This window comes from Akebia trifoliata, chromosome 9 (assembly GCF_017979445.1).
Source record: "Akebia trifoliata isolate Shusen 1 chromosome 9, ASM1797944v1, whole genome shotgun sequence".
NCBI classification, from domain to species: Eukaryota; Viridiplantae; Streptophyta; class Magnoliopsida; order Ranunculales; family Lardizabalaceae; genus Akebia; species Akebia trifoliata.
Window position 1 is genome coordinate 20,766,079 of NC_141383.1, and position 27,860 is coordinate 20,793,938.

The following is a 27,860-nucleotide window of genomic DNA, read 5'->3' on the forward strand; positions in this document are numbered from 1 at the left end:
TTATTTAGATTTGTGTATCATATCAGATTTGATCCAATCTGGACCCAATCCAATTGTTATTGGATCAGATTTGGATCCTAATACTAAGATTGGATAGAAACCTGATGGTCCAATCCAATACTCTTATTGAATCAGAGCCTTTATCGGATTGGCCGCAAATTGAACCCGATCCATTGACAGACCTATATAACAGAACAACTTCCTCCAAAGTGTAAATTTGAACTTAATCATAGGTCAGAAACAAACTATCAGAACCATAAACTTGAAACCAAACACCAGTTGGAAACAATGAAAAACCTCCATTTAGCATCGAAATGAGAATCATTTAATGTATCTGTTGCAACAATGGGTGCAACTGAATCAAATTCATTGTGCATTGGATCCTGTAATGACACCGCAATGAAACCCACTTAGATGATACTTGATTAGCCAAGTAATCTTGAGGTCACAAGGTTGAATCCAACAATTTGCTGGAAATTCTCATAAAATGAACATAAGTCCAATAGTCATAAATTAAAATGCAATGTGATCTTGTTACAAAATCCCAAAAAATGAGAGTAAGGGCGAAGGGCGTTCAAAAAGTTATTTTTGAGCGATGGTTGCCCAAGTCCTTGAACCATAGATACCAAGCCTTCCCAGGTATTGGCAAAGCCAAAAAATATATGTTGTACATATTTTGGGGAGAAACATAAACCAAGAGGCTCAAAACATCACCTATTTTTGAGATTCTTCACTCGCTCAAAACATCAGCTGTTATCAATCAAGCTTCTTTCCTTGTTATCCTACATTCAGACACGAAAAGCAAATTAAAAAAAAATATATCTGAGAATTCCTACAACTGTTGCCTCGAGTATCAGTTTTACAATTTCTTCTGCATTTATTTTCCTCAAGTGGGTTTTAAAGAGGCAATATGGATACTGCACGTGAAAAAACTATAGTCCCATTAAATGAATGAGGGGATATGAAAGAGGTGGGCAGTGTAGAGCCTCTAGACTTTCACAAAAAAAAAATTTCTTTTTCTTTTAAAAGAATAAATTATGGGATAGGATCCGGAATTATTGGATCATTGTTTTGGTGAGTAATTAATTCAATTTTCTCTATCCTGCATAGGTTGAGTATAACATGTCTCACCTGAAGCAATAGATTCCCAAAGCAGTGGTGATTTCGTGGATGACTGATGTGGCAAAGTGCAAGTACAGAGCAACTGATTTCATGGAAAAGAAAATGTTAAGGCACCATATATGATTATATGATATATGTTTAATGTGCAACTTTGAAATGCCAAAAACTAAAGCTAAAACATGCTTTTGGAGATTCGATTCAAAACCACCAAGGGCTTTTTGTTGCAACAACAACAACAACAACAACAACAATAATAATAATAATAATAATAATAAAATTATTTTACCTGTGAAGGCACAGTACCCAAGAAGAACCAAGCTCTCATCAACTAAGGGAACTCTGCCACAAAATGAGGGAAAGAAAGAGGTGGTAAGAGGAAAAAGAGTTGTGATGTCAATAAATCGCGATAGGGAAAGGTGCATTTAGTGAACTCCACACTGATATCAAACTCTTAACATACCCGCCGTTAAGTCTGGCAGTGAGTGCATTTGCAATGGCAAATGGGAGATATAATAGTGACTGTACAAAACAATAAATTGAAGTTAGTATCATGAAACCTTTGTGACAAATAGATTAATATTTTTTTATTATCGTGCAAGATTTTCAGAAAACAAGGAAAGAGTAATAGTTTTGAGAATCCAAGCGGAATAATTTTGCATGATTACATGTTTTTTCATTACTAATCCTCCCCTTCTCCAAAATGACCACAATTAATTGTAAGACTTGATATGTTATTAGATCTCTTTTGCACATCAGTTATACAATGGATGAATTTTTTGTTGTTATTACTTTCAAACATTTCATCCTAGATTTACACAACTAATTTCACTAACATTTCGCATCCAATCTTTTGATATTTTCCTCCAAGTAAAGGCTACCTCATCCTTATTGTCAAGAAAGGTCATCTCTTCTCTACACTCAGAGGAAAATGAACTCCCCTGATCTCCCATTTTTTGTGATGAAATTCAAATGTTACATATTCTCAAAGGAAAAACAATTGGTAAGCAAATAAACCTCCACAACTACAAACCACGGTTACATGATTAGAAAGCCTAGGGATCACTATTTGGGAAACCTTAGAGAAGAATTCTAGAGAGTTGTTCCTCCATGAACCTGAAATACATTCTTCTCTTCCCAAATACTCTTGAGCAAAGTGTTTCAAGTAAATCAATCACAATCTCCTCATTGGAATCCTTTCCATCAACTGATCAACTCATTTGTCAAAAGGGAAGACCCAATTGAGCCCAACCAACATAAAGCAGCATTCCATATCCTCTTACCCATCTAAAAGCTCATAACATATGATTTATAGATTTGCCACCATTCTTGCAAATAATGAATACACAGGGGAAAAGAAGGCATAAATTTTCCTTCTTTTCCAGAGGACATTGGAAGTGTAATTCTTGAGAATCACTTTCCATAAAAATGTTTTGACCATAAGGTTGAGAGAGAAGAAATTGGCATCCAATATTCACAAATAACCAGGAACAGGAATGGAAGATTGGAGAAAGTAATTTAAAAGGACTTGGGAGGGAAAGAACTCGTTAGACTCAAAAAACGAAAGCTGTGAATCCTCAACATCAGTTCAAATGAAAGCATCATTTAGATAGTGCAAAAAAGAGACCAACTTCTTGTTTAGGCACCTACAAGGTGTCAAATATATCTAAGGTTCAAAGAAATGTGCGGGAAATGAGATTTGTGGAATATTAATGTCATCTTCTTCCAAAAAGTTGCTATTATTGTTAGGTAGAAATGTTGTATACAGAGAATGGAAACCAACATTTTATAAAATGAAACGTGAACAAACAAAATATATGAAATTTAACAGACTTGTATCATAAAAATTATTTTAAACTGCAACATACCATGCACATTCCAGTTTTCAAGCCCTTGGGTTCATCGCATAAGTGAGCCAAAATCATCCTTCCCTGCCAATACACAAGTCTTCCTTCTTAAAATATTTACTGAAAAGGAAGAATATAATTTACCAATACAAACCACGGTAAAAGATATAAGTAGAGTAAATAGAACTACCCAAAAAGGAAACAGGCATCCATAAATCAGTTCATATGTGGGGTGACAATAGACTACCGTAAAGAGATTGAGTCACATGTAGACATTAATTAATGATAACTGTTCTCACATAGAACAACATTTAATAGGCATTTCATGTATTTTAATGGCCCATCTCCCGCCTGCAACATTCCATCAACACCTAAGTTCCAAATCATCGTACAGTGATCAGATTAAGCTTATTGTTACAGAGGATTCTACTCCATTATCTACTATTATGATACGTGAACTATAATATTTTATGCAGTATCTTGTTTTATTAGATATGTTTTGGTAGGGGTTAGTAAAGTATGGATCAATAAATAAATCATCAAACAAATATAGCCAACAAAATTGGAACACTGGCACCCTCATAGATCCTAAATCATACAAATGATCAAACCCATCCAAGTATTGTCAATGAAGCAACCCTCCATGAAATTTCGTACTTTCTTGGGATGCATGCAATTACATTGAGAATTGCCAAATCAGGCTCAAAACACCACTCTACCTTCTCTTCTTGAAATAGTCTCACCATTATTGAAAGGTTCTAAATAACCGAGTCAACTACCATCAAAGGTAAGCTCCAGAGTAGCTTTTATCAGTGTCATCCATTACCCGACTGGCTTCTCCACTCTTTCCCTCTACCAACCAATCATTTCCAATTTCAATAAATCAAGAACTCTTTTACTGAAAATTTTCTCCTAGATCGAACCAAACTGACTGCTGATATTCTTGAACTTGCTCATAACAATACTAATAATGATGTAAATGCAGAAAATATTGAGAGGAAACCAAATGAAGCGCAAGAGTGAGAAGAAGCAAGAAAGTTGAAGCGGTGATAGTTTCTTAAAGTTACAAATTATGTTTCAATCTTAAAGAAGTGCAATTATCATTGTGTTGGATGCCCATTATTCTGATATCTATAGTCCAACTAACCTAGTTCCTTTAGGAGCTCCCTAGCGCAGGTTTTCATTGAAAAAGCCCTCAACAGTTATGGGTGGCGGCCACTTAATCCACATGTTGTACGCTTCCCCCAAAAACAAGTCACCTCACAAATCTGCCTCATTTAGAATCAATACCACAGAACTTCAAACTTTATCATTAAACACCTTCTAAATCTATTGATTGTCCTCACAAACACTTTTTGTGACGATAGATGTAGCGCTCCCTCCAAGTAAATTTCAGCTCAAAGCATAATTGAAACCAGCAAAGATTTGTTGAGCTGTTTGAATAATTAAGGAAAATGATTACAAATGATTTCTCGTACAGATATCTTACCACAAGAAATCCAAAGGCAAGACCAGTTCCCACTATAATTAAATGTGGATAGTTGGCCGTGAGATCGGATGGAGACAAATAATCCCTGTAGAAAGAAATCATATTTTGTATAGAGATGGATGTGATACAGAAAAATAAAAAATAGATCATGTGTAGCACAAATAGGACAGATAAAAAAAAATTAGAATCATACCAGATTAGAACTCCTCCTACAAGCACAGTGAAAGGGTAAAGCTGGCAAGAAACAGATCCATCAATTAAATGACCAAGAATCTAATAGACAAATATTAGACAAAAAATGCAGTACCATTGCTAATGCCAGTAACATGCTTCCTTTTCTTGCTTGAATGACCTTATAGACATTGTAAACACTGGATACACACAAGATGCCAAGTCAGTGAAATTCACAGAAATTTATCATTTTATTTTTTATTTTATTTTTTAAAAGAAAGCTATAAGTAATGAAAATGAGCTAGGGCAAGCACCAAAAGAATTCGATACAATTAAACTATTTATCTGTCATATTTCAACGTTAATATAAGGCAAAAAAAATTGTGATTGATTGTTAAATCTTTATTAGTGTTTCACGTTAAATATTAGAAACAAACCCCAAACCCCATACCCGTAACATTGTCTTATTGCCCAAAATGGGTATGAGAGGAGACTTGAATAAAAGGGTCACCATGTATAGTCAATCTATCACTTATGACACAGCATAGAATGAAGTCACATAAATATTTTTGGTGGGAAGAACAAATAGGATATGAAAATAGACTTACAAATGAACAGGTTCATAACTAAACCATTTGGAATAAGAAAAACTACTTACTTGAATGTTACAGTTGGTAAAACACCAAAAGCAGCCAATGAAAATAAGATAACTCTGTATGTCGGGATTGCTGAAATTAAAGAAAAAGAACAATGCATGTCAAGTTTCTCAAAACATACACATATAAAACACACACAAAAAGTGAGTAAATTGAAAAAAAGTAGAGATTGAATAATCAGGAAGTATGAACTGGCAATTTGTAGGAAAGATAGAAACATAAAAAAGAAACAACACAATCCAAATTCCACCACAGAGCAGGACCGTTTCGAAATGGTAAAAAGTAACTATACAATTGGGAAGAGAAAGAAATAGAATGTGGTGTAAGAACAAGGAGGAAAAATCTTTTAACTAGGACAAGGGCTTCAACATTTCTGAGAACAGTAGCACATGGAATGTATGATATGCAATAATGGTATGATTTTAGACCCGTCAAGATGTCACGTACAAGTAATCAAGACTCCTAGGCTGAAAAATCTAAGTAATCTAGCCAGATTAAGAATCAAATAAAATAAAAAACACTCAACTAGTACAGTACCCCAGTAAAATCAGTGTATTCAACAGTGGATAGCATAAGAGTTTAACATTTATATGCAAACAAGTTAAAAAACATTCAGCTTTGAAAATTTATATGGAAAATACATTTATAGCGTAAGTACAGTGGTACAAATACATGATCAATATGGCAAGATAATATTCCATGAAATTTCTTGACAGTTAGATTAGAGCTGAATTAACTGTTAGTAGACAATTTGCAATATTGAGGACAATATTACCATAAATAAATGGTATCCAACTCAGAAAAGGCATAGACTTCCCGAAGTGATCAATCCACCATTCAGCACCTGACAAAGTAAGTAGTCACAGAACTAGCCAAGGAACAAAAGAAATACAAGACTCAAAGGCATATAAAGCATTATTTGGATTGAAACAGAATGCCGTATATAAAATTAGATCGGTACTGGATTGATAATTAAAATTATGGGGCCATACCAACAATAGATGTAAAAAAATGGGACATATAAATCAGCATGAGGCCTTCAGTAGGTCCATTAAATACTGGAAGAATAAGCGTATTGGTGAAAAAGCTGGATCAATAACAACTTATCAGTAAATTCACTAGCATAACTTCCAACAAGTACAATTCATGTGAAAAAATAACATTCTAATTTAAAGGAAGCATACAACTTAATAACAACAACAATGCCTCACCCCAAAGATTTGGAGTCAACTAAACAAATCTTGTTCCTCCATTCCACTTTGCCTAGAGCCACGTCTTCTATTATTGAAAGAAGGTTCATATTTATTTTCACAATGCCCGTCCACATTTTTTAGGTTTTAATCCCTTTCTTTTAGTGCCTCCAACTTGAATATTTCTTCTAACTGGAATTTTAATCGGCCTTCATTCAACATGCCAAAATCATTGTCAACTTTCTCCTATCCTAGTTTATCACTTATTGGAGGAGCTACTCCTACATTTTCTTGAATGCATTCTTTTCTAATTTATCTTTCCTAGTATTTCCATTCATCCATCACCCCATCCTCATCTTTGATATGCTCAATATATAAACAAGATGCAACTAAAAACCTAATGAAAAAAAATAGAGTGGCATTCTAAAGGAACAATAGGTATATGGTCCTCCACAAAAGCTAATTACAGCCAATTGTTGTATCTAGAAAAAGGCAAACAAAGTAAACCACAAGATCGAACAAGTAGCATTATGACAACTTACTGTTCCCATGTTGCACAATAAAATGGAACGGCTGCAATAACCCAGAACCAGAAAGTGTCCTTTCCACACATTGCCGTGCTCCCATAAGCCAAAGTTTCAAACTGAGAAACAGCAGAAAGCAAGTTTTAAAGAGAACGCAATTTCCACGGATACAAAATCCTAAACAACTATGAGAGCACATACCGCGCATGCAAGTGCATCGCATCCTGCAAGAGAATTTGGAATTCCATCAATATTAAAAAAAATTATAGAGTAAAGAAAAAATACATGAGAAAGGAAAATCACCATGATCGAAAAGCTCTCCCAATGGACTGGAGGAATTTGTACGTCTTGCTTGCTTCCCATCAACAGCATCAAATGTCTGGCGTACATGTTGTAAAACTGTTAAAGCATGTTCGTATACACAAAAAGTTCACAATGAACAAGGAAGAGAAAATGCAATTTCTCCTTCATTTTCTTTTTTCTTTTTATATGTATGCCTCCTAGATTTTTATAAGAAAAATGTAATTAAATGCAAGGAGTTAATTTATTTTGAGAATAAACAGTTTTTTTTTCATTCTTTTTTTAATTAATAGTTACAATCTCAACTCGTAAGTGTATATAAAATTGATAATAATATCAATCTTAAATGGGGTAGGGAGGAGCAGAAGTTTATTGATACTGGAAGATACTTTTGGATTTCCTCGGAAATTTTAAAAATCTTAAAAAATAACAGAAGAAATATAGAAAAGAAAAAGTGCTCTAGTTCAGCAATACAACAAATATACAAGGATATATATATATATAAGGATATATAAGGATGATAAACAGGGAAGGTTATAAATGCAAGACATGGTTTGGTGTCACATGCGCACATTTAGTTCCACTGACCTGTGAATTGTTCCACACTTTGGTGAATGGATTTGATCATTTTTTTGGCCATTTTTTGGTGCAGGTACAAGAGTGGGAGAGGGATCATGGGAGCATTTAACAAATAACAACCTAGGGTGTGGTGTGCCTTAGGAGCACCATATACACAATATCAGTCTAGTCCTAGAACATTTACTCTTGCTTCCCTATTCCCTCTCCTCTTACTATCTCTAAAAGAGCCTTCTCTTCTACAACCTGAAACTAACGATCTTTAACTAAATGTCTCTCGACAAAGATAATCATGACTCCAGTATGCTCCATAGCTCAATTATATTTTTATTAATTCCATGTCTATATCTTGGTCGCATTTCCTCTCTTATGATTTAACTAATATCACATATGTCGCTATTCTACTCAATCTTCCGACTAGTACAACCACAATTCTTTATCAATATTATTATTTATTAGTAATAAATATTTATGGAGTTAAATCATGAAATGTTGGGCAATCAAGAAGTATCATGTTAATAAAATGAGTGTTTGAGTATAGCGGAGATGAAGGAGTGGAAATGGGCGAGTGGAAAGACTAAGATAAAATTAAAATGAAAGCAATCAAAATTTTTTTGTAGGAGCAGCTCCAATAGGTGAGAAACAAATAGAAAATCTATTGAGATGGTTTGGGCACGTTCAATGAATGCCAATTAAAGCCAAATTTAGAATGAATATGCAAGTTGAAAATTCTACAAGAGCAAGAGGAAAACCCAAAAGAGCATGGACTAAGGTAGTGAGAGAGGATACGAACAACTTTCAACAAAAGCTGAGGCTATAAACAAAACAGAACGGGGGAACATGATTTGTTCAGCACAATCTTTGGGATAAGGTTTTTATATGAAGCTCATGAATATGATTAGAAGAACAATCAAACCAAAGGGATAGTAATAACTGCATGTTGATTTTGGGAGAGAGATTCTGTTCCCCTTGACGGCAACCCAGTTGATTCATATGGAAGCTTTCCTACGTGTACATGTGCATTAACTGGTCTGACACACACAATCATACATATGTACACTCAATGGAATAACAATTTATGAAATACTTAACAAGCACAAATAATATAGCATTCTAAGCAACTCATTAGATAAATGTGTTAAAGTCAAATAGCCGTTAAATAATTCAACAGTAATGGTAGGACACAAGCATAACATATCATTTATTGATGCCTCTTACACCATTATTTCCACAATGTTCAAATTACCAAACATTTTGATAGAAGTATCAATTAAAAAAAGATTAATGAACTAGACAAAGCTCTGAGTAGAGCATGCAAATGAGGAGATCCAGTGTTTTTCCATTTCAAGTAAAATTAATTGTCACTCAAGTAGCAAACCAAAAGTGCATGAGTCCAAATTTATCAGATCACTAAACTCTAAAAGATATTATAGATGTTGAGAATGATTGCCAAACAACAGCCTAGATGCATGAAAAAACAGGAAAATGAGCTGTCACTATTTCTCTTCCATCAATATACCAAGCCTTGTACATTAATTTCACAATTTAATTGACCCATATCAATGAGGACAGAGGTATAACAAGATAAGTATCCTCTGTATTGAGGTACACCAAGTAAAATATACTAAAGTCAAATGTGTTAGTATGCTAGATTAAAAGCAATCAGCTATATCAATTTCAATAGCAAGCTTGGCACAACAGTAGATGTCAAATAGAACCAAATGTGCGAGTGATTTTTTTTTCTGACCGAAGAAATATATATATATATATATTGAGAGAGAGAGGGTCGAGATGACCATCCCACCAAAAAACAATTAAAAGGCTACACAGACACCAAATTACAAATGTCATCCCATCTAACAAGAACATCCTCAAAGAAAACACCCTTGAACTCCTTGAACAACCTTCCCCAAAAGAACAGTGAAAATGTGTGAAATACATCAGTGAGGAGACTGCATGTGGAAAAGGTGTGAAAAATATAATATATCATTAAAAAAAAAGAATTGCAAGGTGTGTAAAATTATCAAAGCACTTATACTTAACAAAATTTGTTTGTAGATGTGGACATAGAACCAAATCAAGCTCAAAGAGGCAGGAATCCACAGGACAAAATACATGTAAAAAAAAACAGTACATGAGCATAAAAGAGATGCATAATTGCACTTCTCATAGGAAAATTTAAGCAAACCTGATATAAGAAGAGAAGTAATCCATGTGCAAAATGTACCCATCTTGGAGGAGCTGAATCCAAATGAGGTGAATATATCTAAAATGACAAAGATTTGAAATGAAGTCAATGAAAGAAGTGATTAATCACCTTAACATAAGATGATTTGGAAATTTCTGTACATATTGTTACCCACTTTTCACAAATGCAGGAAGGAGTATGGAGTACACAAAATGATTGTGCCAATTAGCCATGTAGCATGTAAATATGCCTAATGTGTAACTCCTCTAAAAAGAACCTACCTTTGCTTTTTTATGTTTTATTTAATAAATCATGCATCAACAAAACATGATAAAATTATAGTTTGTGGTGATAAAACTAAAAGTACAGGTCTGTTCACAACGAATAAGTAAATGGACATTTTCACCATTACTTTTGCAAAGGGTGCACAGATCAACAATCATATTCCCAAGGCATATGAGCAATGTTATCAAATAGCATATGTGAAATCACATATGACATATGCGGTCACGTATTGCACAAAATATATTTTTATTCTAAATAAATAAAAAAAAACAGTAAAAAAAAAAAGGGGGGGGGGAAATATTTAAAAAATCAGAAAAATATAAGAAATAAAAACAAACCTATAACAATATATTTGGATTTTGGATAGCACTCATTTTTCAAAATTGATTACATCTAGTCATTTAGTAACAAGAATAAAAGAACTCAAGAAGGTAAATAGTCAATAATATATAAACTATTCATGCTATGAAGGTGGCCTATTTTAATTATCAAGTTCTTATTCTAGTTCTAGATAATTAAAGTGGATTCTGCTTTAATAGTTTAATCATTGGATACTACTATCTTATGTTAGAATGCGTAAACTCAATATTTTGAAAAAATAAAGTAAAAATAAGATTCGAAGAGAATATATGCGAGTGAAAAAATAAAAGAAGTAGCTTAGAATAATACATGAATAAGGGGTGAAAATAGAGTAGTTGTAGGAGAAGATAGATAAAAAAAAAAACTTGAATTTAATTCTCCAATAGTCAAATCATTGCCCATTGGAGTAAAATATGTCATCGCATATTACAATATGCGATCGCATGCCATGGCATAATGAACCAGAAACCCTAAATCGCATATGCCATGATGGCATATGTGATTTACTTATAGAAAATAGCATATGCGATCGCATTTGACAACACTGCATATGAGATGATCAACAGTAAGATAGTCCAAAGCTGCAGATCAAACACCAAAATTGTTTTACGTCCATTAGTATTAGTAATTAGTAGTATGGCTTTATTATATAGATCTCCCACTATGGTTATACCAACTAAAATTGCATTTTTCAGTTTAATTAAGCAAGATTTCTGAAAGTCGATCAAGATCATGCTTCTATGGAGCTCCATCATTACCGGTCACTGGAATTTTTTCACCAAGGAAACCAATACGATGGAGCCATTACAAGCTTAACAATGCAGCATATCAAATGCATAAACATTTTTTTTTTGCTAGGCATACCAAATGCATAACCATGCCACAACTTAAGATGTCATTCAAAAGATCAAGAAAGAAAGAGATAACAATAGTAGTACGAAGACCAAAATAGGATTGCAAGATCCATAGAACGTAATAGTATGAGATTTGAAGAATGTGATAGTAAGAGAAACTCCCACTTACATAGCCAAGCAATGCTGATGTAACTAAGAACATGAAACCCATGAGTGTTATCTGGGCAACAAATACACAATAGCAGAAATTGTAACTAAATAAGCAACACAGAAACATATCTTCTCAAAATAAATAATAAATAATAAATAAATAAATCAAAGTAATGTAAGACGAGTGATCATCAAAGAATGTCTTACCATGTTTGGTCTGATGTGGAGAAGCATCCAAATATCAAATATCAAACATAGAAAAGAGAAATGCAATTAGCAACTTTTACTCAAGAATAGTCCTCCTCCAAGAGCTAGATTTGAACTTAAAATTAATCTAATAACCACATGTGATGCATAATGAAATAGAAGCTAGTTACAAGGTATCCTAAACTTCTAATGTCCTAGTAGATGCTGATGCAGATGCAGAGTAAATACAAAATAGATTTCAGAAATTGATTGAAAGAAAATGACATACATCTATATAGGAATTGGGCAGACAGACAACTAGTAACCAACTAATAAATATTTCCAATGCTCATGGAGTAAACATTAGAGGCCAAGTGAAGTGTTGCACTAAATGTTTTGAAGAGAATGACCAATTTTAATGATTGGTTCTCTGTCCATCTTTGGTGTCCACACCGATGACTTGGGGTCCCAAAAGTTGCCCACGTCTCTTTGGGACTAAATTGAGTGTTCCAAGTAAGAAGAGTAATGCCAAGTGCTTCAACATAAGAGTCTAGGTGTTCAAATGGAGATAATCCACTTGATGACAGTCAAAAAATGAAGTGCTACAAAGGATACCTTATTGAATATAAGCTGTCCTATTTGCATTGGTAAACCATCTATCAATGAATCGGTTTAGACTACAACATCAATTTTGAAGAAGCTAGCATTGTGTAAAGATCAATTCCTTTCTTTCACTGCTCATATTATCCTTATCAAAGGGCAACAAATGAGTGCATAAAAACAATCTCCCAATTAACATTCCCATCTAAAATTTCCCTAGTGCCATGCATAACATCTCCCAAAATATCTTCTCTTTTCTAAATTTGAAATTTCTCCAAACCCACTTCTCATTATTAATATTTAAAGGACTCAATATAGCTCAAGAGTGTTCTAGAATGCAAAATCATTACACACACTCCAACTTTCTCTACCAGGCTTAAATTTTTCACAACTTGCACACTGTCTAGAGCCATACAATAGCAAAAATTCACTAAAGAAAGCTGGTCAAGATGATCAGCTAAAAACACAAAAAGAGAAAACAACAAGCGACAAACCAACACAGAAAAATCCATTACTCGAGCAAAATACAGCAAACTCATTTCCATCTACATATGAAATCCTCAAAGAACACTCCTTAAACAACTTGAAATAGAGATACAGATTAAAAAAATGGGCTTCACATAATTCAAATTGTTTTAAATTTATCATCTTCCATGTAAGGTGAGATTCTTGCAATGTTTGAATTATCACTGCCACACCAAAAAAACATATTTTGGAAGCATTTTGTGCATAAAAATAGTATCTTTTTCGATGCAGATATGGAAATGCTGGATCTTATCAAACTCAATAAAATTCCACATAAGCCAATTTTGTTTCCTATAAAGTTCATTAACATATGGATGATAAATCATTAAATTCTTAACCAACAAACCATAACATATAAAGAAAACACACAGTTCATTGTAATTAACGAAAACACACAGTTCATTGTAATTAACGAAACACTTACGGCATCCAAAGCGGAAAGAGATTCACGCATCGACCCCAAAAGGGTTGTAAGACATATTTTGCAACATAGGAGTGATCTACACCACTATACTTGTATCTATGCAGAGCTGCAATTCCGTGAGATCCAATGTAACCCATTTGAATGTAAGTTCAGATTCTCTCTAGAGATCTATCAAGTTTACTTCTGCAACTTGTATAACCTGCTCAAATAACATAAAACATTAGTATTAAGAAAAATTCATTTTTTTTTTCTACAAAAATTAACAAAGAAAGAAAACCAATCCTTCCAACTTTGAAAATTCCTTAACGAAAACCTAAAAATCAAAGGATTAGGGGGGTTGTATCAGGGACTTACAACCCTAAAAGAAGATCAAACAGATTGTAAATTAAAGTGTACATAAAAAACGAAACATTTAGAGAGAAAAACAACAAGAAAAAGAAAATGTCAGATCTGGAGAGATCAAATGAGAGAAAAACTTGAAGAAAATGAGAGATCTGAAGCACCTTTGAGTTGCAGAGGGAGAGAGAGACGATTAGCGAGATTTCTCTCCCGCTCTGAAGTACAAGCGGAAGGCAGATGTATAGGGAAATGGGGGAATTTTGATTTACCCCCTTTAATTTGCTTATATTATAGATAGCCCCTATATTTTCAAACGCATCAAATATCCTTGGGCCTTGAACCTATCAATGACTCTATTCGGTTAAACTAAAAGTCCAAAACGATAGGTCCATATTTAAATGGAATTTTCTATTCTCAAACCTCGTTTGACGCTATTCGTTAAACGTAAGATATTTCTTCAGAATTAATTAAGGCGTTAATGATGGCTTGGGATTATCAATTTGGCCCGGATGATATGCTAATCAGGCCCACCATGAAAATAAGGTTTATGATCTTGATCTTTAGCTGACAAAAATGATGTATTTTCTAGTTATTGAAGACCTAACAATGCCCAGTCTGACATGTATTATCTTTACTATTATAACAAGAGAAGGCAGAGTAGATAGTGGTTCAGCACCAAAATTACCCTCACATTAACATTTAAACTTAATATAATATAATCAAGGTCATTTTGGTCGAATGATTTGACACCAAAAATTTAGATTTCAAAAATGCCCTCATCTAAACATTTAAACTTAATATAATTAGGGTCATTTTGGTAAAAAATTTAACATTTAGACTTAAATTTAATCTATCATATTTTTATTTGACTCGTATGTTATAATCGTATATATGTGTATTCCATAGGATCGAGTTCAAGTGATTAATAGAAAATGATTTGTGTAAAACTACATGATTCCGATCATATAAACCGTTAAAATCCAATGATTTAGATTTATGCACATTCTAAAATTATGTATCTCGAGGATAATTTGTTATGGTTGGATACTATTTTAACTAATATTTTACTATTTTTTTAAAACGATAATTAAAAATGCCCTGTCAAAGCATTCATAGTCTTACAAACCCATTTTTCATAGGGATATTTTTATTTATTAAGAAAAATAATATTTAAAAAATGGTAAAAAAAACTTTATAAAAATAAGAATTATTTTTTAAATTCTTGGCTGACGACAAGTAGAATAGACGGAAAGGGGTAAATGAGCCCATTAAATAATTATAAAGGAGGTAAATGCAATTATCAAAATACTAGGAGGTCAACAAGGACTTATGCCAAATGTGTCATTTACCTAATAAATAATTTAGAACTTGAAGTGTAATAAGTAAAAGTTGGGATGCCAATAGCAACTCTCAAAATAAATCACTTTTTTTTTTTGCCCTTCATTTTCTATCCACTTTGCTTGGAATATAGAATAAATCCCCTTTTTCATGAAATAATTGTAAAAAAAATTAAGCTAAATTTGCTATAAAACTAAAAGTAACCGAAATTCGATAAAATCGATAGGAGCTTAGAGTAACTCCAACGCAACTCTCTACTTTTTGTCTTTATATTGATATCTTCTTTAATTTTAGAGAAGATGCTCTCCTCCCAATCAAGTTGAATTCCATAGAGTCTCCGTCCAAATCTCTAAAGCTGAGATTGAATAAAAAAAATTAAAAATAATAATAGTTAGAATGACATTTATGTAAAAAAGTGGAGATAAAATAGAGATTTATAAATGATGAATAGTGAAATAGAGATCCTCTAAAAATTCTCATCATCTCTATATATATATATATATATAGAGACATAAACAGTAAACTAGAGAGGTTGTTAGAGATTTAGAGACCGATTGGAGCTAGGTTTGGATGTCTCTATGTATAAATTTAGAGATATAGAGATTGATTGGAGTTGCTCTTAATAGGGTTGAGGTACAACTGGGTTAGGATTCGTCAAGATCCGATTCGAGCTTGCCCATTGACAGTTACATTATCCGATAGGAACGATCCAAAATGGATCCAGTATTTAATGATCCCAATCCAATTCCAAGCCTTGAATTCTTGTAATAGAATGGATTGGATCTGGATTCCATCCCGGAAACCGATCCATTGGTATCTATCGTTTCGCCCAAAACTTGTTTTCTTGTTCTGCGTAAAATTTTACCCTTCACGCATGCCAAAATTTGGTGTCAGCTTTTCGGCTTTTCCAAAGCTGTTAAAAATTTTCCAATGTTTATCACCAATCAAACACTGACACGTTGACTTTTTATGACACAATGTTACCAATTGTTGCGAGACACGTGGATATATACCAGACTCCAAAGGGCCCCACTTCAGACACTGATTGGTACCCTTGTGAACCTGATCAACGGCAGACAAAATAGTTTATGAGTTGGGATTCGGGAATAATTCGGCAACAGAAATTCAAAAAAAAAAAAATCAATAAAAGTCGCGAAAACATCGGATAGATTAAATAATTATTTTAAATATAAAAATATTGAAATAAATATATATCTTATATATTAAATAAAAAATGTTAAAAATAAAAATAATATGTGATTTTAAAAAAAATCAGGATTAAATCACTATTATTTATGATTTTTTGAAAAAATTGTGATTTAATAGATAATTATCAAAATCATGATTTAATTGTGACTTTTTAAAAAAATCCCAGACTTTTATCACTATGGTCAAGAAGAATACACTAATTAGTAAGATTTTAAGCCTTACTAAATGCGTTTTGCTCAAATGGATTACCACATCCCTCTAGAATTAATAGAAAAATTCAGATTTTAAAATTTAAAAAAAAAAAAAAAAAATTCTTTTGGACTTGATCTTAGGCTTTGGAAATGGATTATTACCAAACTTAAACCTACCTCTCAAATTTAAAATTAAAATTCAATGGTGAAAAATAATTTTTTTAATTAAAAAATAAATATCATAGAATTTTGTCTTCTACAACTCTAATCATGGTTTTAGATGCCACAAGTTGAACCTAAGAACCCTTAGTAAGGATAGTTGCACTCTATCGGTAATTAGTCAATTCGGTTTAATTTTGGGAAGGTTGAAAGAAAGAAAAAAAATTAAGGATTGAAAAATAATGTTTTTAAGTAATTAAATAAGTTCAAACATTTTAGTATTTTTAAGCCCAATATGATTTAAAAGGTCATGTATCCAAAGGGCTTATTTATAATTTAAAATATTAAATTGCAATTTTCTTGACCAAAATAACCTTGATTATATTATGGTTAAATATTAAGGTACGGGCATTTTTGGAATCCAAATTTTGGTGTTGAACCATTTCTAATCTGTCTTCTCTCATTATAATACTAAAGACGTTGTTGAGATGACCAACAAGGGTACAATGAGAATCAAAACAGCAATCTCAGATAAATGTTTGAAAATTATTTGAACATCTCAATCTCAGATCTTCAAACATGATCACAGCCCTACATCCTTCCCTTCTAACTCATTGGTTGGTGATCCCGAAAAGTGGGGTCATAACTCCAACCATAGTTAAAAATTTCTTATATAAATAAAAAATCCATCATATTTTGTTTTGCAATAATAAAGAATAGATTTAAGGCACCAAGGGAAACAAAGATACCCATCAGCTTAATGTTTGGTAGCCCAAAGGCCCTTCCAATCCATTCTCTCTTGTATCGTTCCTTCTCATCAGAGACGGCATCCATGGAAATAGCTTCCCAAGCTCTTTGCTTATGGTGGTAGGACTCAACTGTCTATCATTGATACCAAACTTCGCTCGTTCTATAGCTTCCATGATATCTTCACGAGTCACATTCTCGCCACCTGTGAAAAAGAGAAAACTCCATAAATTGAATAGTAGATGATGCAAGTCTAGAAATGGGTGAAGCATTAAAAATGAACAAAATCTGAAAAGAGAGACAACTCCATAAATTGAATCGAGTGCATAATGTCATAGTTAGACGCTTATGAAAAATACTAGGAGGCTCTTGTAATTCCTGATATATGATCCTACTTACAGCTTAACGAGACCCATAAACCAATATAAGAATAAAAATGAGAAATTGGCAATAATACTTCATCACAGATTTTGTTTCCCACCAAGATGTTAAGTTATAAAGCCAAGGTAATAATTAGGTTTAATTATTATTATTTTTTTTCATGACCAAAGGCTTTGAACCACTGTACTTACAAATTTAAAATGCATTGTTCAACAGTGAAAAAAATTCGTTTTTTTTTTCATAAATAAAATTTATATTAATGAAATGAGAGGTCAAGGAAACAAGCTTAGATACAAAAACCTAATACCAAGGCACCCCCCCCCCCCCCCCCAACACACAAATTTTGACTCCACTAAGTTACAAACTTTCTCCCATCTCACTAAAAAAATCCACAGAAAACCCACTATTGAAATGATCAAATCCTGCAATGACCGCTCCTTATCTTGAAAGATACAATAAAGGCCCCAACAAATCACGAATGGAATAATGTTCCACAAAGTCCTTTATAATTCTTGAAATTGTGTTCTCTACATCCATGTGGCACCCCATCATGTTTTTGGGCACCACATGGATGTACAGTCCATATGGATATGTGGTCCTTTTTGGTCTATGCAATCCATTATCATATATATATATATAGGGTCCCGTTTGGCCGCCCACATTAGGGAGACCATGTTGGGAGCCAAAATTTGTCTTATATGGGTTAAAAGTTTGGGATTGGGCTGATTTTATGTGAGGATAATCTCTATGGTGAGGAGGATCATCCTCACAAAAAAACAGCACATTCTGAAACTTCTAATCCCATAAAAAGTGGTTCACGAATTAACGGAAAAAAAATCGACGGTCCACAATTCTTCAACTTGTTAACCACTTTTTATGGGGTAAGAAATTTCAGAATGTGCTGTTTTTTTGAGAGGATGATCTCCTCGCCATAGAGATCATGCTCACAAAAAATCAACCCATTCCAATACTTTAAACCCATATAAGACAAATTTTGGCTCCCAACATGGTCTCCTTAATGTGGGCTGCCGAATATGTCTCCTATACAAGAAATCTAGCATGCATCATGTTAGAACTACGGGTAAGGTCGAAGATACAAAGATCAGGTCAATAAGCCTTTTAACTCACCTCTTCTGGCAGCAAGCAAAGCAGCTTCATTGACGATATTTGCTAGATCAGCACCAACGAAACCTTGGGTAACAGATGCAACCAGATTGCATATAAGATAAACGTCTTCCTCTAAAGGAACTCCCCTAAAGTGTACGGCCAATATCTTTCGCCTTCCATCTTCATCTGGTTCTCCAACAAATACTTTCCTTGAGAAGCGTCCAGGACGACACAGAGCCGGATCTAATGCTTCAGGCCTATTAGTTGCTGCAATTACAACCACCTTCATGTCCGTTTCAAATCCATCCATTTCTGTCAAAAGCTGCATAAGCAAAGACACTTTCACAATCAAAATTAGAAGATGGAATTATCATGCCTATTATAAGAAAGAAAAACACTTTCCTTACTAACTTAGTAAGATTTTAACTCTTACTAAGGGACCTTGAGCAAAAATGGATTACCACATTGACAACCCAACACCTAGCCCTCTAGATTTCATGGAAAAGCTCAGACTCAAAAAAAAAAAAAAAAATCAGAAGACTTTTTTTTTTGGTGGGGGGTGTGGGGCTTGATCCAAGGTTTTGAAAATGGATGACTATTGAAAATTCATACTAAGGAACTCCCAAATTTAAAAAATTAAACTTCAACGGTGAAAAATAACATTTTTTTGACGTTTTTTTTTTCAAAGTTCATAGAATTTTGTCCTCTACAATCCTGTGGTGTCGAATCATGTTTTTGGATGCCACAAAGTGCTCAACGACCCTTGGTATGAGTTGAAATCTTACTAAGGGTCCTTGAGCTCAAATGGATTACCACATTGGCAATTCAGTACAACAACCCTCTAGATTTCATGGAAAAACTCAGATCCAAAAAATTCAAAAACAATTTTTTGGGGGCTAGATCCAAGGTTTTGAAAGGACGGCTACCGAACTCCCAAATTAAAATTCGAAGGTGAAAAATAACATTTTATTTTTTTAATTTTTTATTTTTCAAAGTTTGTAGAATTTTGTCCTCTACAACCTTGTGGCATCATCAGATCATGTTTTTGGAAGCCACAAGGTGAGCTCAACAACGCTTAGTAAGAGTTGAAATCTTATTAAGTTGGTAAGGTTAGTCGGAACTCTATAAGAAATGCAACAAAATTGGACATGGAAAAGTTGCCTGGTTTAGTGTTTGGTCCCGTTCATCATTGAAACTTCTACCACGCTTTCCTCCAACAGCGTCGAGCTCATCAATAAATATGATAGATGGTGCACACTTTCTTGCAACACTAAAAAGATCTCGGATGCGTGCTGCTCCTCTTCCAACAAACATCTCTACAAATTCACTAGCAGAAACTGTGAAAAATGGTACCCCTGCTTCTCCTGCCACAGCGCGGGCTAGTAATGTTTTCCCCGTTCCCGGGGGTCCTACAAGGAGTATGCCTTGGGGTAACTTTGCTCCCAATTTATGGTAGTTGATAGCTCCTTGTAAGCACAAAACAATCTATAAACAGAAAAGGAAAACAAATTAATTATTTTAAGCTTCGGTACCACAATACTATGCAAGAAGATATCAGTAGACAAGTAAAAAAAACAAATCTATCCATATACAACCACATCTCATCTTAAAACAAAGTCACTAGAAGCAAATGGATGGAATTATATGCTGAAAAGTGAAAAAAGTGCTAAATTGGTTGCCACACATGCAATAAGGACATGGGGCGTGTGTTGGAATGAAACATTGATCCGAAGCATCAGACACATACCTAGAAACCAGATATGCCAACAAGTTCGTGCAATTCAATCCAACTTTTGGGAGGATTTATTTTATTTTATTTTATTTTATTTATTTATTTTTTAAGTTGACGCAATTAAATAAGAGGATATACTATAAAATCATAAAAATAACATGTAAATAACAGTGGTATGACAATCTCACTTGACTTAGGGGAACTACACATATTTCCAACATATTAGGGTCCCTTATCAGAATCACACATGCAAGTTTCCTTGCATGTGGCGCTTGTCTGTGCTTTCATTGCACTGCTTGTGACATAACCAAAAACAATTTTTTAAATAAAAATAAGGTAAGTTTGAAAAAAGTAAGTTGGATCTGACAAGTGAATCCAATATGGAAGATTCATAAAAAATGGCGTGCCACCATGCCCTTGTTACAAAGGTTGCCACAACTCAGGAAAGGATGCTTTGAATGATTAATGGGACCATAATTTTGACAGCGACTAGCTTAATCTATACTAGGGAGCTTTTTTGTTGTTGTTGTTTTTTTATGCTTAAAACTAAGTCCATAATATTCCATAACCATAAAACTTGTCAAAGCCTTATTCCAAAAGTGTGTGAAAGAAAATTCATTCTAAATATGAAGCTCAGAAAGATTAAGAGATATCCCTTTTCACTTTTAGAATCAGGAAGAAGGCTAATTGATGTTTTGGAGACCTTGAAGAGGTCTTTAAGAGTGTTTGGAGGGTTTATCTAGCAATCAACATACTCACTTGTCCTGGTGAAAATTGAAAAAAAGACTGAACTATTTATGTAGGGGAAATTTTTTCCTTGCAAAGCAGCTTGAAGAATGGTGTAACAAAGTAAGAAATAAAACTCAGATCATCACTCAGCCGAAATTTAGAGGAATCCAAGAAAATATCCTGAAAAGTACTAATCCAGGCAATCAAAATTCTCAAAAGAACTGAAAAAAAAACTGAAGGCAGATCTTCATTCAATAATTCAAAAGTCTGCTCTAGGTCTTAAAGTTGGGGAGTTTTGAGACTCATTTCCGGCACTCACCTAGGCCATAAACGAAGCAACGAGTACACACGTCTCTTGAACTTAGTGCCTTGGTGAGATTTAAGTGCCCTTTAGCACTTTTAGAATTTTTATCAGTTAATAGACCACTATTTCTATAAAAAGAACATCAAGAGAGGTTCTACAGTTGAGAAGAAAACCTTATTAAAAGAAAGATGATGTCTATGAACACCACTATTAGTGTGAATTCTCCATCTCATTTGCAACCAAGCAGTGAGAGAGTGAAGCACTGCCAGAGCAGAGGTACAAAATGTGATGAATAAGGTCCTCCGATCTCCAAGGACCATCATTTTATAAGAACCCCACTTCATGACATTGCAAGAATCTCCCTCTGATTCTTGTCGTGTATTCACAACTAGGTGGCTTCTTGACTTACCCTATAGCACGTCGGGAAACTTCTTGGGGTCGGAGCGTGTGCTGTAGGGATTAGTCCATGTCCCAAAAGATGTCAAATACCGTAAGTTATAAAATAAAAAAAATAAAAAAAAAATAAAAAGAATCTCCCTCTGCCTCTAGGGGAAAAAATAACTAAAGACCTTGAAAATGGCTTGAACATCCGCTTCATTTGAATTCACATCTCCGATTGATTTGAAAGACCTTCCACATTGACATTTTTAATATCTACCCCCACTCCACCCCACATAAACATACCCCCCAATGGCCCAATTTCATAGTTGAGCATCCATCAAAAGTCTCACTCATCCAATAGAATTTTTTTTTTTTTTCAAGAAATAATCCAAGAAGATATTTCATTTATTTACATAGCATGGAAATCATGAACTGATACCAAATTTGCATTGGGTACGTACCTAATATTGCGTTATTGAATATTAATGGGACTATTACCTTTATTACTTCCAAATGTTTTCTCACCTCTGCATTTAGGTAAGTTTCTTCCCACAACACTGAATAAGGACCTTTCCTAGCCTTTACGCAGATACAGCAAATAGAGACTAATAATGTAATGAATTGGGATATTAACTAGTTCGTAACTACAAGCTGTTGTTAATTTCCAAATCAGACAAGTTCAACAAAAAATCTAGTTGCATTCCGTGAGTTTGAGTCTTGGATAATACCTTCTTTATTTTCATTCCTCTTAGGTCTTTAATTCCTATTCTTATCAATGGTTTTAAAGTGTAATCCTTGAGCCGACGGTTAGTTAAAGATTTTTAGTATAAATATCATGTAACGTATGTACGCATGTATATATGATTGTATCTCGAAGTTAACTACAAGAAAAGAGAGTAAGCTTACCTCCATGAGTTCTGTCTTAGCAGTATCAACACCCTCCACATCATCGAAACTGACTGTCTGATTACTAGGTTGCCTCTTTTTTGCTGGGCTATTGGCAGCAGAAAGTTGACGATAAAGCAACCACATTAAAGGAGTTAAAGGAATCCATAGAGACAAAATAGTTATCAAAATGTTCCTCATTGACATAAGCACCGATTGAGGGGCTGAGCTATATGCCGTTCCCTTCTCTCTCATCAAACTAAGAAGAAAGTTCTCATCATGGTCAATTTTTCTTGTCGAGAACTGCCACTCCGGGGCAGAAACCCGGGACCTAAATAATCTTTTTAACACATTCACACCAAGTACCTTGCGAGTTTTCATATCATCGACCCCCACAACAGTATCACCCACATTTTGAGATAACGTATCTTCGATTGGTGATTGATTCTCTGATGTCTGAAGATTATCAGGAATCTCAGAGACTGTGTTAAAGAATATACGACGAGACCCCTCTTCAAAGAGAGCATTAGCAACAGACCCACTTTGAAGATTCGTTATTAAATCCGAATAAGGAACAATCTTTGGAGTAGGCACGGCCGTAAACTTCAGGAACAAATAGCATAACCCCAAGACTACAGAAATGAATGTAGAAAGAGTAACCCTTTTCAAATTCCTTCGCAAAAATGTCCCGAACTCCTCTAACACTGCTTGAAATGATACCTTTTTCAATCTCATTGATAAAAGACGCAATCTTGGTCGCAATCTCAACGAAAACCGCTTTCTTAAATCACGATTTCCATTTTTTTCCAAACGGGTTTGTTTATTTTCACTATTCCTGCCAATCTGTGAGCTAATTTTCTTGTTACATAACAACCCATATTGAGATTTACAACAGCTATAACAACCCAAAGAAGAAAAACACATTGAACCATTATAGGAAATCGAAATTCCTCTATACCTCTCTAAAGATTGTCTTTTTCCAATATGAACTCTCAATTTATCTCCACTACATGAAATCATTGATTGATTGAAACAAGAAACATGAACGCCCATGACTCTATAATTGGAAACTAGAGAAAAATGAGTCATTTTTACTTCAACAAAGAACACTTAAAGCAACTTCTCCACAAAATCTAAGAGACCCATTTAACTATCTGGATTCAAGATAGGAATTCTTCCTCCTTGGACTAAAAATCTTGAACTTTTTTCTTTTTTATCTGAATATTAATCATGGATGGACGAAAAACCAGTTGAGACCTAATGAAAGAAAAGAGATTTCACAACAGTTTTGAAATAGGCATGGATCAGAAGAGAAGTGCAGAGATAGAGAGATGTTGATACCTGGTTTTCTCAGCTTGAAATGAATTCTGAGAAGTGGGTTTTGTTTTGTTTCACAGAAGAAATCTTGAAATTTTTATGAGGTTGTATTGAAGTGCTTTTGAGTTCTTACCATTGGATTTCTTTCTTCATTTTCACAGCTTATCCACAGAGTGGGGCTCTTAGTGGATCGGGTTAGGGTCGGATACGGATTGGTTATCTTTAGGGGAAAAGGATCTATAGGCCAGGGGGCAGGTAATAAGGGTTCTATAGGACCGTTCTATTTGCACCCACCTTTTTTCTCAGTGCACGCAGTAACCTTTGTGCACCCAATATGTGCTATAAGTGGGTGCAGTGAGCACAAGTGATGGGTGGGTGCAAGTAGTCTGGCCTGAACCCCTAAAAAAGATGGACTTCACCAATTTTAGTTATCTCTACTTATGTTACCCGGTTAGTTGGTTCGAATTTGGATTTATGATTCATCACTCTAGAATGGTTCTAATTCGTAGGTTGGAATTTTAACGAACTAAAATTTTTGAGCCCAATAGATTAAATATCAAGGTCCTAAATCTTTTTTTTTTTTTTCCAACTGAACGAAGGTTCAAAACCCTACGAAGTAATGAAATCCTTGGGCCAATCTCTAAGGTCTGATTAATCTTTGGCTCAACCAATTGCATGTAGGACTTGAGAGAGAGAGAAAGAGAGAGAGAGAGAGAGAGAGAGAGAGAGAGAGGGGAGAGGGGGGTGCATGTGACCGTGGGATTAGTCTCACTTGAAGGGTGGTGGTTAGGACTGGCAACGGATCAATTTGGTACTAGATCAATACCACTCCAATATCGATTCGAAATTTTTTTAAAACATGTACCCGATTTTATCAAATTAATGAATGTGCGAATTGAATCCGATTCGTTTCATTTCATCCTTAATCCAAAACCAATCCAAAGACATGCCTTATTTTCAAATTATCAATGTTCAAAATTTAAAAAAAATATAAAATCATATAAAATATAAAATATAAAAATTTTCAACTACAAATACAGAGGGAAACTAAAAAGCCTAAAATGTTTTATCTATGAGTATTTATATGAAATTAAGAATTCAAAAAATATATAAAAAATGTTCGGATTGAATTTTTTTGGAGTGGATTGGGATACATCCAACCCAAAAATTGTATCAGATCTAAGATTTCAATCCGAATTTGATTTGAAAATTCAAAATTTTCATATTTTTTTCAGATCAAATTGGTTCGAACATCGAATATATTTTGGATCATTGCCATCCCTAAGAGGGAGGGAGGGAGGGAGGGAGGGGGGGTAAGCACCAAAAAAAAAAATTCAAATTAGTGAGAGAAGTTAACAAACCTACTAAAAAGAGTACCACAACAAATAAATAGAAGGCTTCATGTCGAAGTTCATGAATCAAAATTAACTCAGATAGTTACCAAATAAATCGAAGTTTCCAAGGTAAAGTTGAAAGAGTTAAAATAGACTTTGGGGAGAAAATAAAGGGTTTTGGTTAAAAAGGCTATAAAGTAATTTTGGTCATGTTCTATATTCTCACAAAGAAACTTGCAATCAAGGAATCTTCTATCAATTTGAATGAAAATTGATCAATTTATAAACTAAAAAAAAAAGGGACTAATCTATGTCTTGGTAGAAAAATAATTTGAGATGAGATTAAAATTATTATTTTATAATTGTTAGTCGAGTAAGATGTCTCTGAAAAGGACAATAACAAAATATAAAATTAAACTAAATATCTACTTTAAATTGGTAAGTAGATCGTTCCACTGAGGATTGGTGGACTAATATTTCAGATTTTAGAAAATCAAAGGAAAATGATATAATTTTGGAAGAAAAAAAATTAAATTTTATCAAAAATAATTAAATTAATTAAAATAAAATTTTGAATTGAAACATCTAAGCAGATTGAATCCACCAAAGATAATTAATTTAAATTAAATTATTTTCAAGTTCTTTTAAGATAACTTAAATTAAGAAACTAACAAAGATTTTTAATTCGAAAAGTTTAACAATAAAAATTCATTTTTTCACAAATTTAAGAATTTGCTAAGATTTCCTTCCCTTTAAAAGTTTTATCATCTAATGATCTTACATTACATCGAGCATCTGATGTAATAGGTTCTCCCTAATAGTAATTGATTACGCCAGAAATGAAGGATAATGAGAAATAAATAACAGAATTTTAGAAATGTGATTTGTTAAATAGAAATCTATTAAGAACTTTAAAAAATATGTAATAACATTAAAAATAAAAATAAAAATTAATTAAACATCTTAGCTTCATCAATCTCCTTAGATTGAGATATTAATCAAGACTCGTTCTAGAAAATCAACAAATAAACAGATGAAAAATAATTTATCTTTCAATGCCTCTTGACCTCATCTTATTTTTATAAGCGAGTTAAAAGTTATAGGCAAAATGGTATGACATAACAGATTTAGAACTTGATTCTGTAAATCCGGAATCATCGAATCTCTTGGATCGTGCTTTGACTTTGACAGTTTTTCACTTTTTGATTATTTAATTTTCATCTGTTTAGTTTGCAAGAAATAGACATACAATTAAATCCTAAAAATTCATGAAAATACATGTAATTTTATCAGTAAAATATAACTTATGATGAATTTACTAGTGTGCACGATTTTATGAATAAATCGTATCTCTTCAGTTAAAAAATACAATTAAATACTTATAAAACAATGAGAAAATACACACTTTGACAGATAGGGGCCATGAAGCCTTTTCTATCCAATTGTTTTCATTTTTGTTGGTACCTTTGAATACCATTTCTAATGCAATCTTTCTAATTTCTACCCAAATTCCTCATCGAAAGCCAAGTTGATTTATAAAGAGAATAATAAACTTGACCAAAAATATGATTAAGTATAATACTTAATAATGATCATCTAAAATAAAAATTGAACTTAAAATAATCTAAAATATATTAAAATAGAATTTATAAAAAAAAAAAAAAATTAAAATAGAATTTATCAAAAATAAATAATGATTCTTACATGTATATTTTGACTCCGTTTTTGCGCTCATAAACATACGCAAAAACAGATATTCAGATATTCCCTCCTAGTCAGAAAAAAAAAAAAAAAGTATTGAGATATTCCAATCATACCTTATTGACTTGGCATCAATAAGGAATGATTTTAGGGAGGTAAATTTTAGAGTTCATTGATAATTGGAGTTACTTAATTCAGGATTAAAGTATGCAACATTTTTGGGTCGATTGTGGTTGTGGTCCATTATTATATTTTAGTCTTTATATTTCCTTCTCATATGGAAATCTCTTCCCTCCATTGTAAAAGTTAGTTTTTCTAATAAAATTTGTATAGATCGAATATATATCGAGTATCAAAAGTGGTTAATAAACTAATGGTAAAAATTGACAGTCCTATAGGTAAAATCCAATATATTCGAATATATATCGGGTATCAAAAGTGATTTTTTTCATATTATTGGTTTATATACTACTGTCATTCTTGTACTTTTCTTTTTTTATATGGTGTCATCTTGTACTTGATTAATCCAACTTATATATTATTGCTAAAAGTATTTTCCTTG

At 33.3% G+C, this 27,860-nt stretch overlaps 2 protein-coding genes across 6 annotated transcripts; both read right to left on the minus strand.

Annotated features, from left to right (window-relative positions):
• Positions 1-483: 483 nt before the first annotated feature.
• LOC147394577 (choline/ethanolaminephosphotransferase 1) lies at positions 484-14,102 on the minus strand. 3 transcript variants are annotated; one of them, XM_086453544.1, is made up of 19 exons: positions 13,948-14,102; positions 13,445-13,643; positions 11,917-11,926; positions 11,729-11,779; positions 10,061-10,138; positions 7,300-7,375; positions 7,198-7,220; positions 7,015-7,115; positions 6,275-6,369; positions 6,058-6,126; positions 5,285-5,354; positions 4,763-4,826; positions 4,649-4,689; positions 4,456-4,540; positions 2,988-3,050; positions 1,583-1,641; positions 1,409-1,461; positions 1,132-1,204; positions 484-782 (listed from the first exon to the last, which is right to left on the minus strand). In XM_086453544.1, the coding sequence occupies exons 2-19, from the start codon at positions 13,579-13,581 to the stop codon at positions 761-763; spliced, it is 1,170 nt and encodes a 389-aa protein (XP_086309670.1). In that variant the 5' UTR covers positions 13,582-13,643; positions 13,948-14,102; the 3' UTR covers positions 484-760. The 3 variants fall into 3 exon arrangements, 2 of the variants coding, with proteins under 2 accessions (XP_086309670.1, XP_086309671.1); XM_086453545.1 differs by lacking the exons at positions 11,917-11,926; positions 13,948-14,102 and having other exon boundaries at positions 13,445-13,627; XR_015181380.1 differs by lacking the exons at positions 484-782; positions 1,132-1,204; positions 1,409-1,461 and adding an exon at positions 4,114-4,234.
• Positions 14,103-15,457: 1,355 nt separating this feature from the next.
• Positions 15,458-24,383, minus strand: LOC147394578 (cell division protein ftsH). 3 transcript variants are annotated; one of them, XM_086453997.1, is made up of 5 exons: positions 22,968-24,383; positions 20,077-20,400; positions 18,937-19,237; positions 17,430-17,632; positions 15,458-15,476 (listed from the first exon to the last, which is right to left on the minus strand). In XM_086453997.1, the coding sequence occupies exons 1-4, from the start codon at positions 24,033-24,035 to the stop codon at positions 17,433-17,435; spliced, it is 1,893 nt and encodes a 630-aa protein (XP_086310123.1). In that variant the 5' UTR covers positions 24,036-24,383; the 3' UTR covers positions 15,458-15,476; positions 17,430-17,432. The 3 variants fall into 3 exon arrangements, with proteins under 3 accessions (XP_086310123.1, XP_086310122.1, XP_086310121.1); XM_086453996.1 differs by lacking the exon at positions 15,458-15,476 and adding an exon at positions 16,040-16,183; XM_086453995.1 differs by lacking the exon at positions 15,458-15,476 and having other exon boundaries at positions 17,183-17,632.
• Between the last annotated feature and the right edge of the window lie 3,477 nt (positions 24,384-27,860).

What these genes read in the sequence shown, in the direction of transcription:
- LOC147394577 (XM_086453544.1), bottom strand. Translation starts at nt 13,581, where the DNA reads ATGGGTTACATTGGATCTCACGGAATTGCAGCTCTGCATAGATACAAG. An exon ending in GCGATGCACTTGCATGCGCG is followed by an intron (nt 7,116 to 7,197) that starts GTATGTGCTCTC and finishes GCTGTTTCTCAG; the next exon opens with TTTGAAACTTTGGCTTATGG. An exon ending in TGGGTACTGTGCCTTCACAG is followed by an intron (nt 1,205 to 1,408) that starts GTAAAATAATTT and finishes CCATGAAATCAG; the next exon opens with TTGCTCTGTACTTGCACTTT.
- LOC147394578 (XM_086453997.1), bottom strand. Translation starts at nt 24,035, where the DNA reads ATGACTCATTTTTCTCTAGTTTCCAATTATAGAGTCATGGGCGTTCAT. An exon ending in CTAAGACAGAACTCATGGAG is followed by an intron (nt 20,401 to 22,967) that starts GTAAGCTTACTC and finishes TTCTGTTTATAG; the next exon opens with ATTGTTTTGTGCTTACAAGG. An exon ending in TTTGCTTGCTGCCAGAAGAG is followed by an intron (nt 17,633 to 18,936) that starts GTGAGTTAAAAG and finishes TCTTTTTCACAG; the next exon opens with GTGGCGAGAATGTGACTCGT.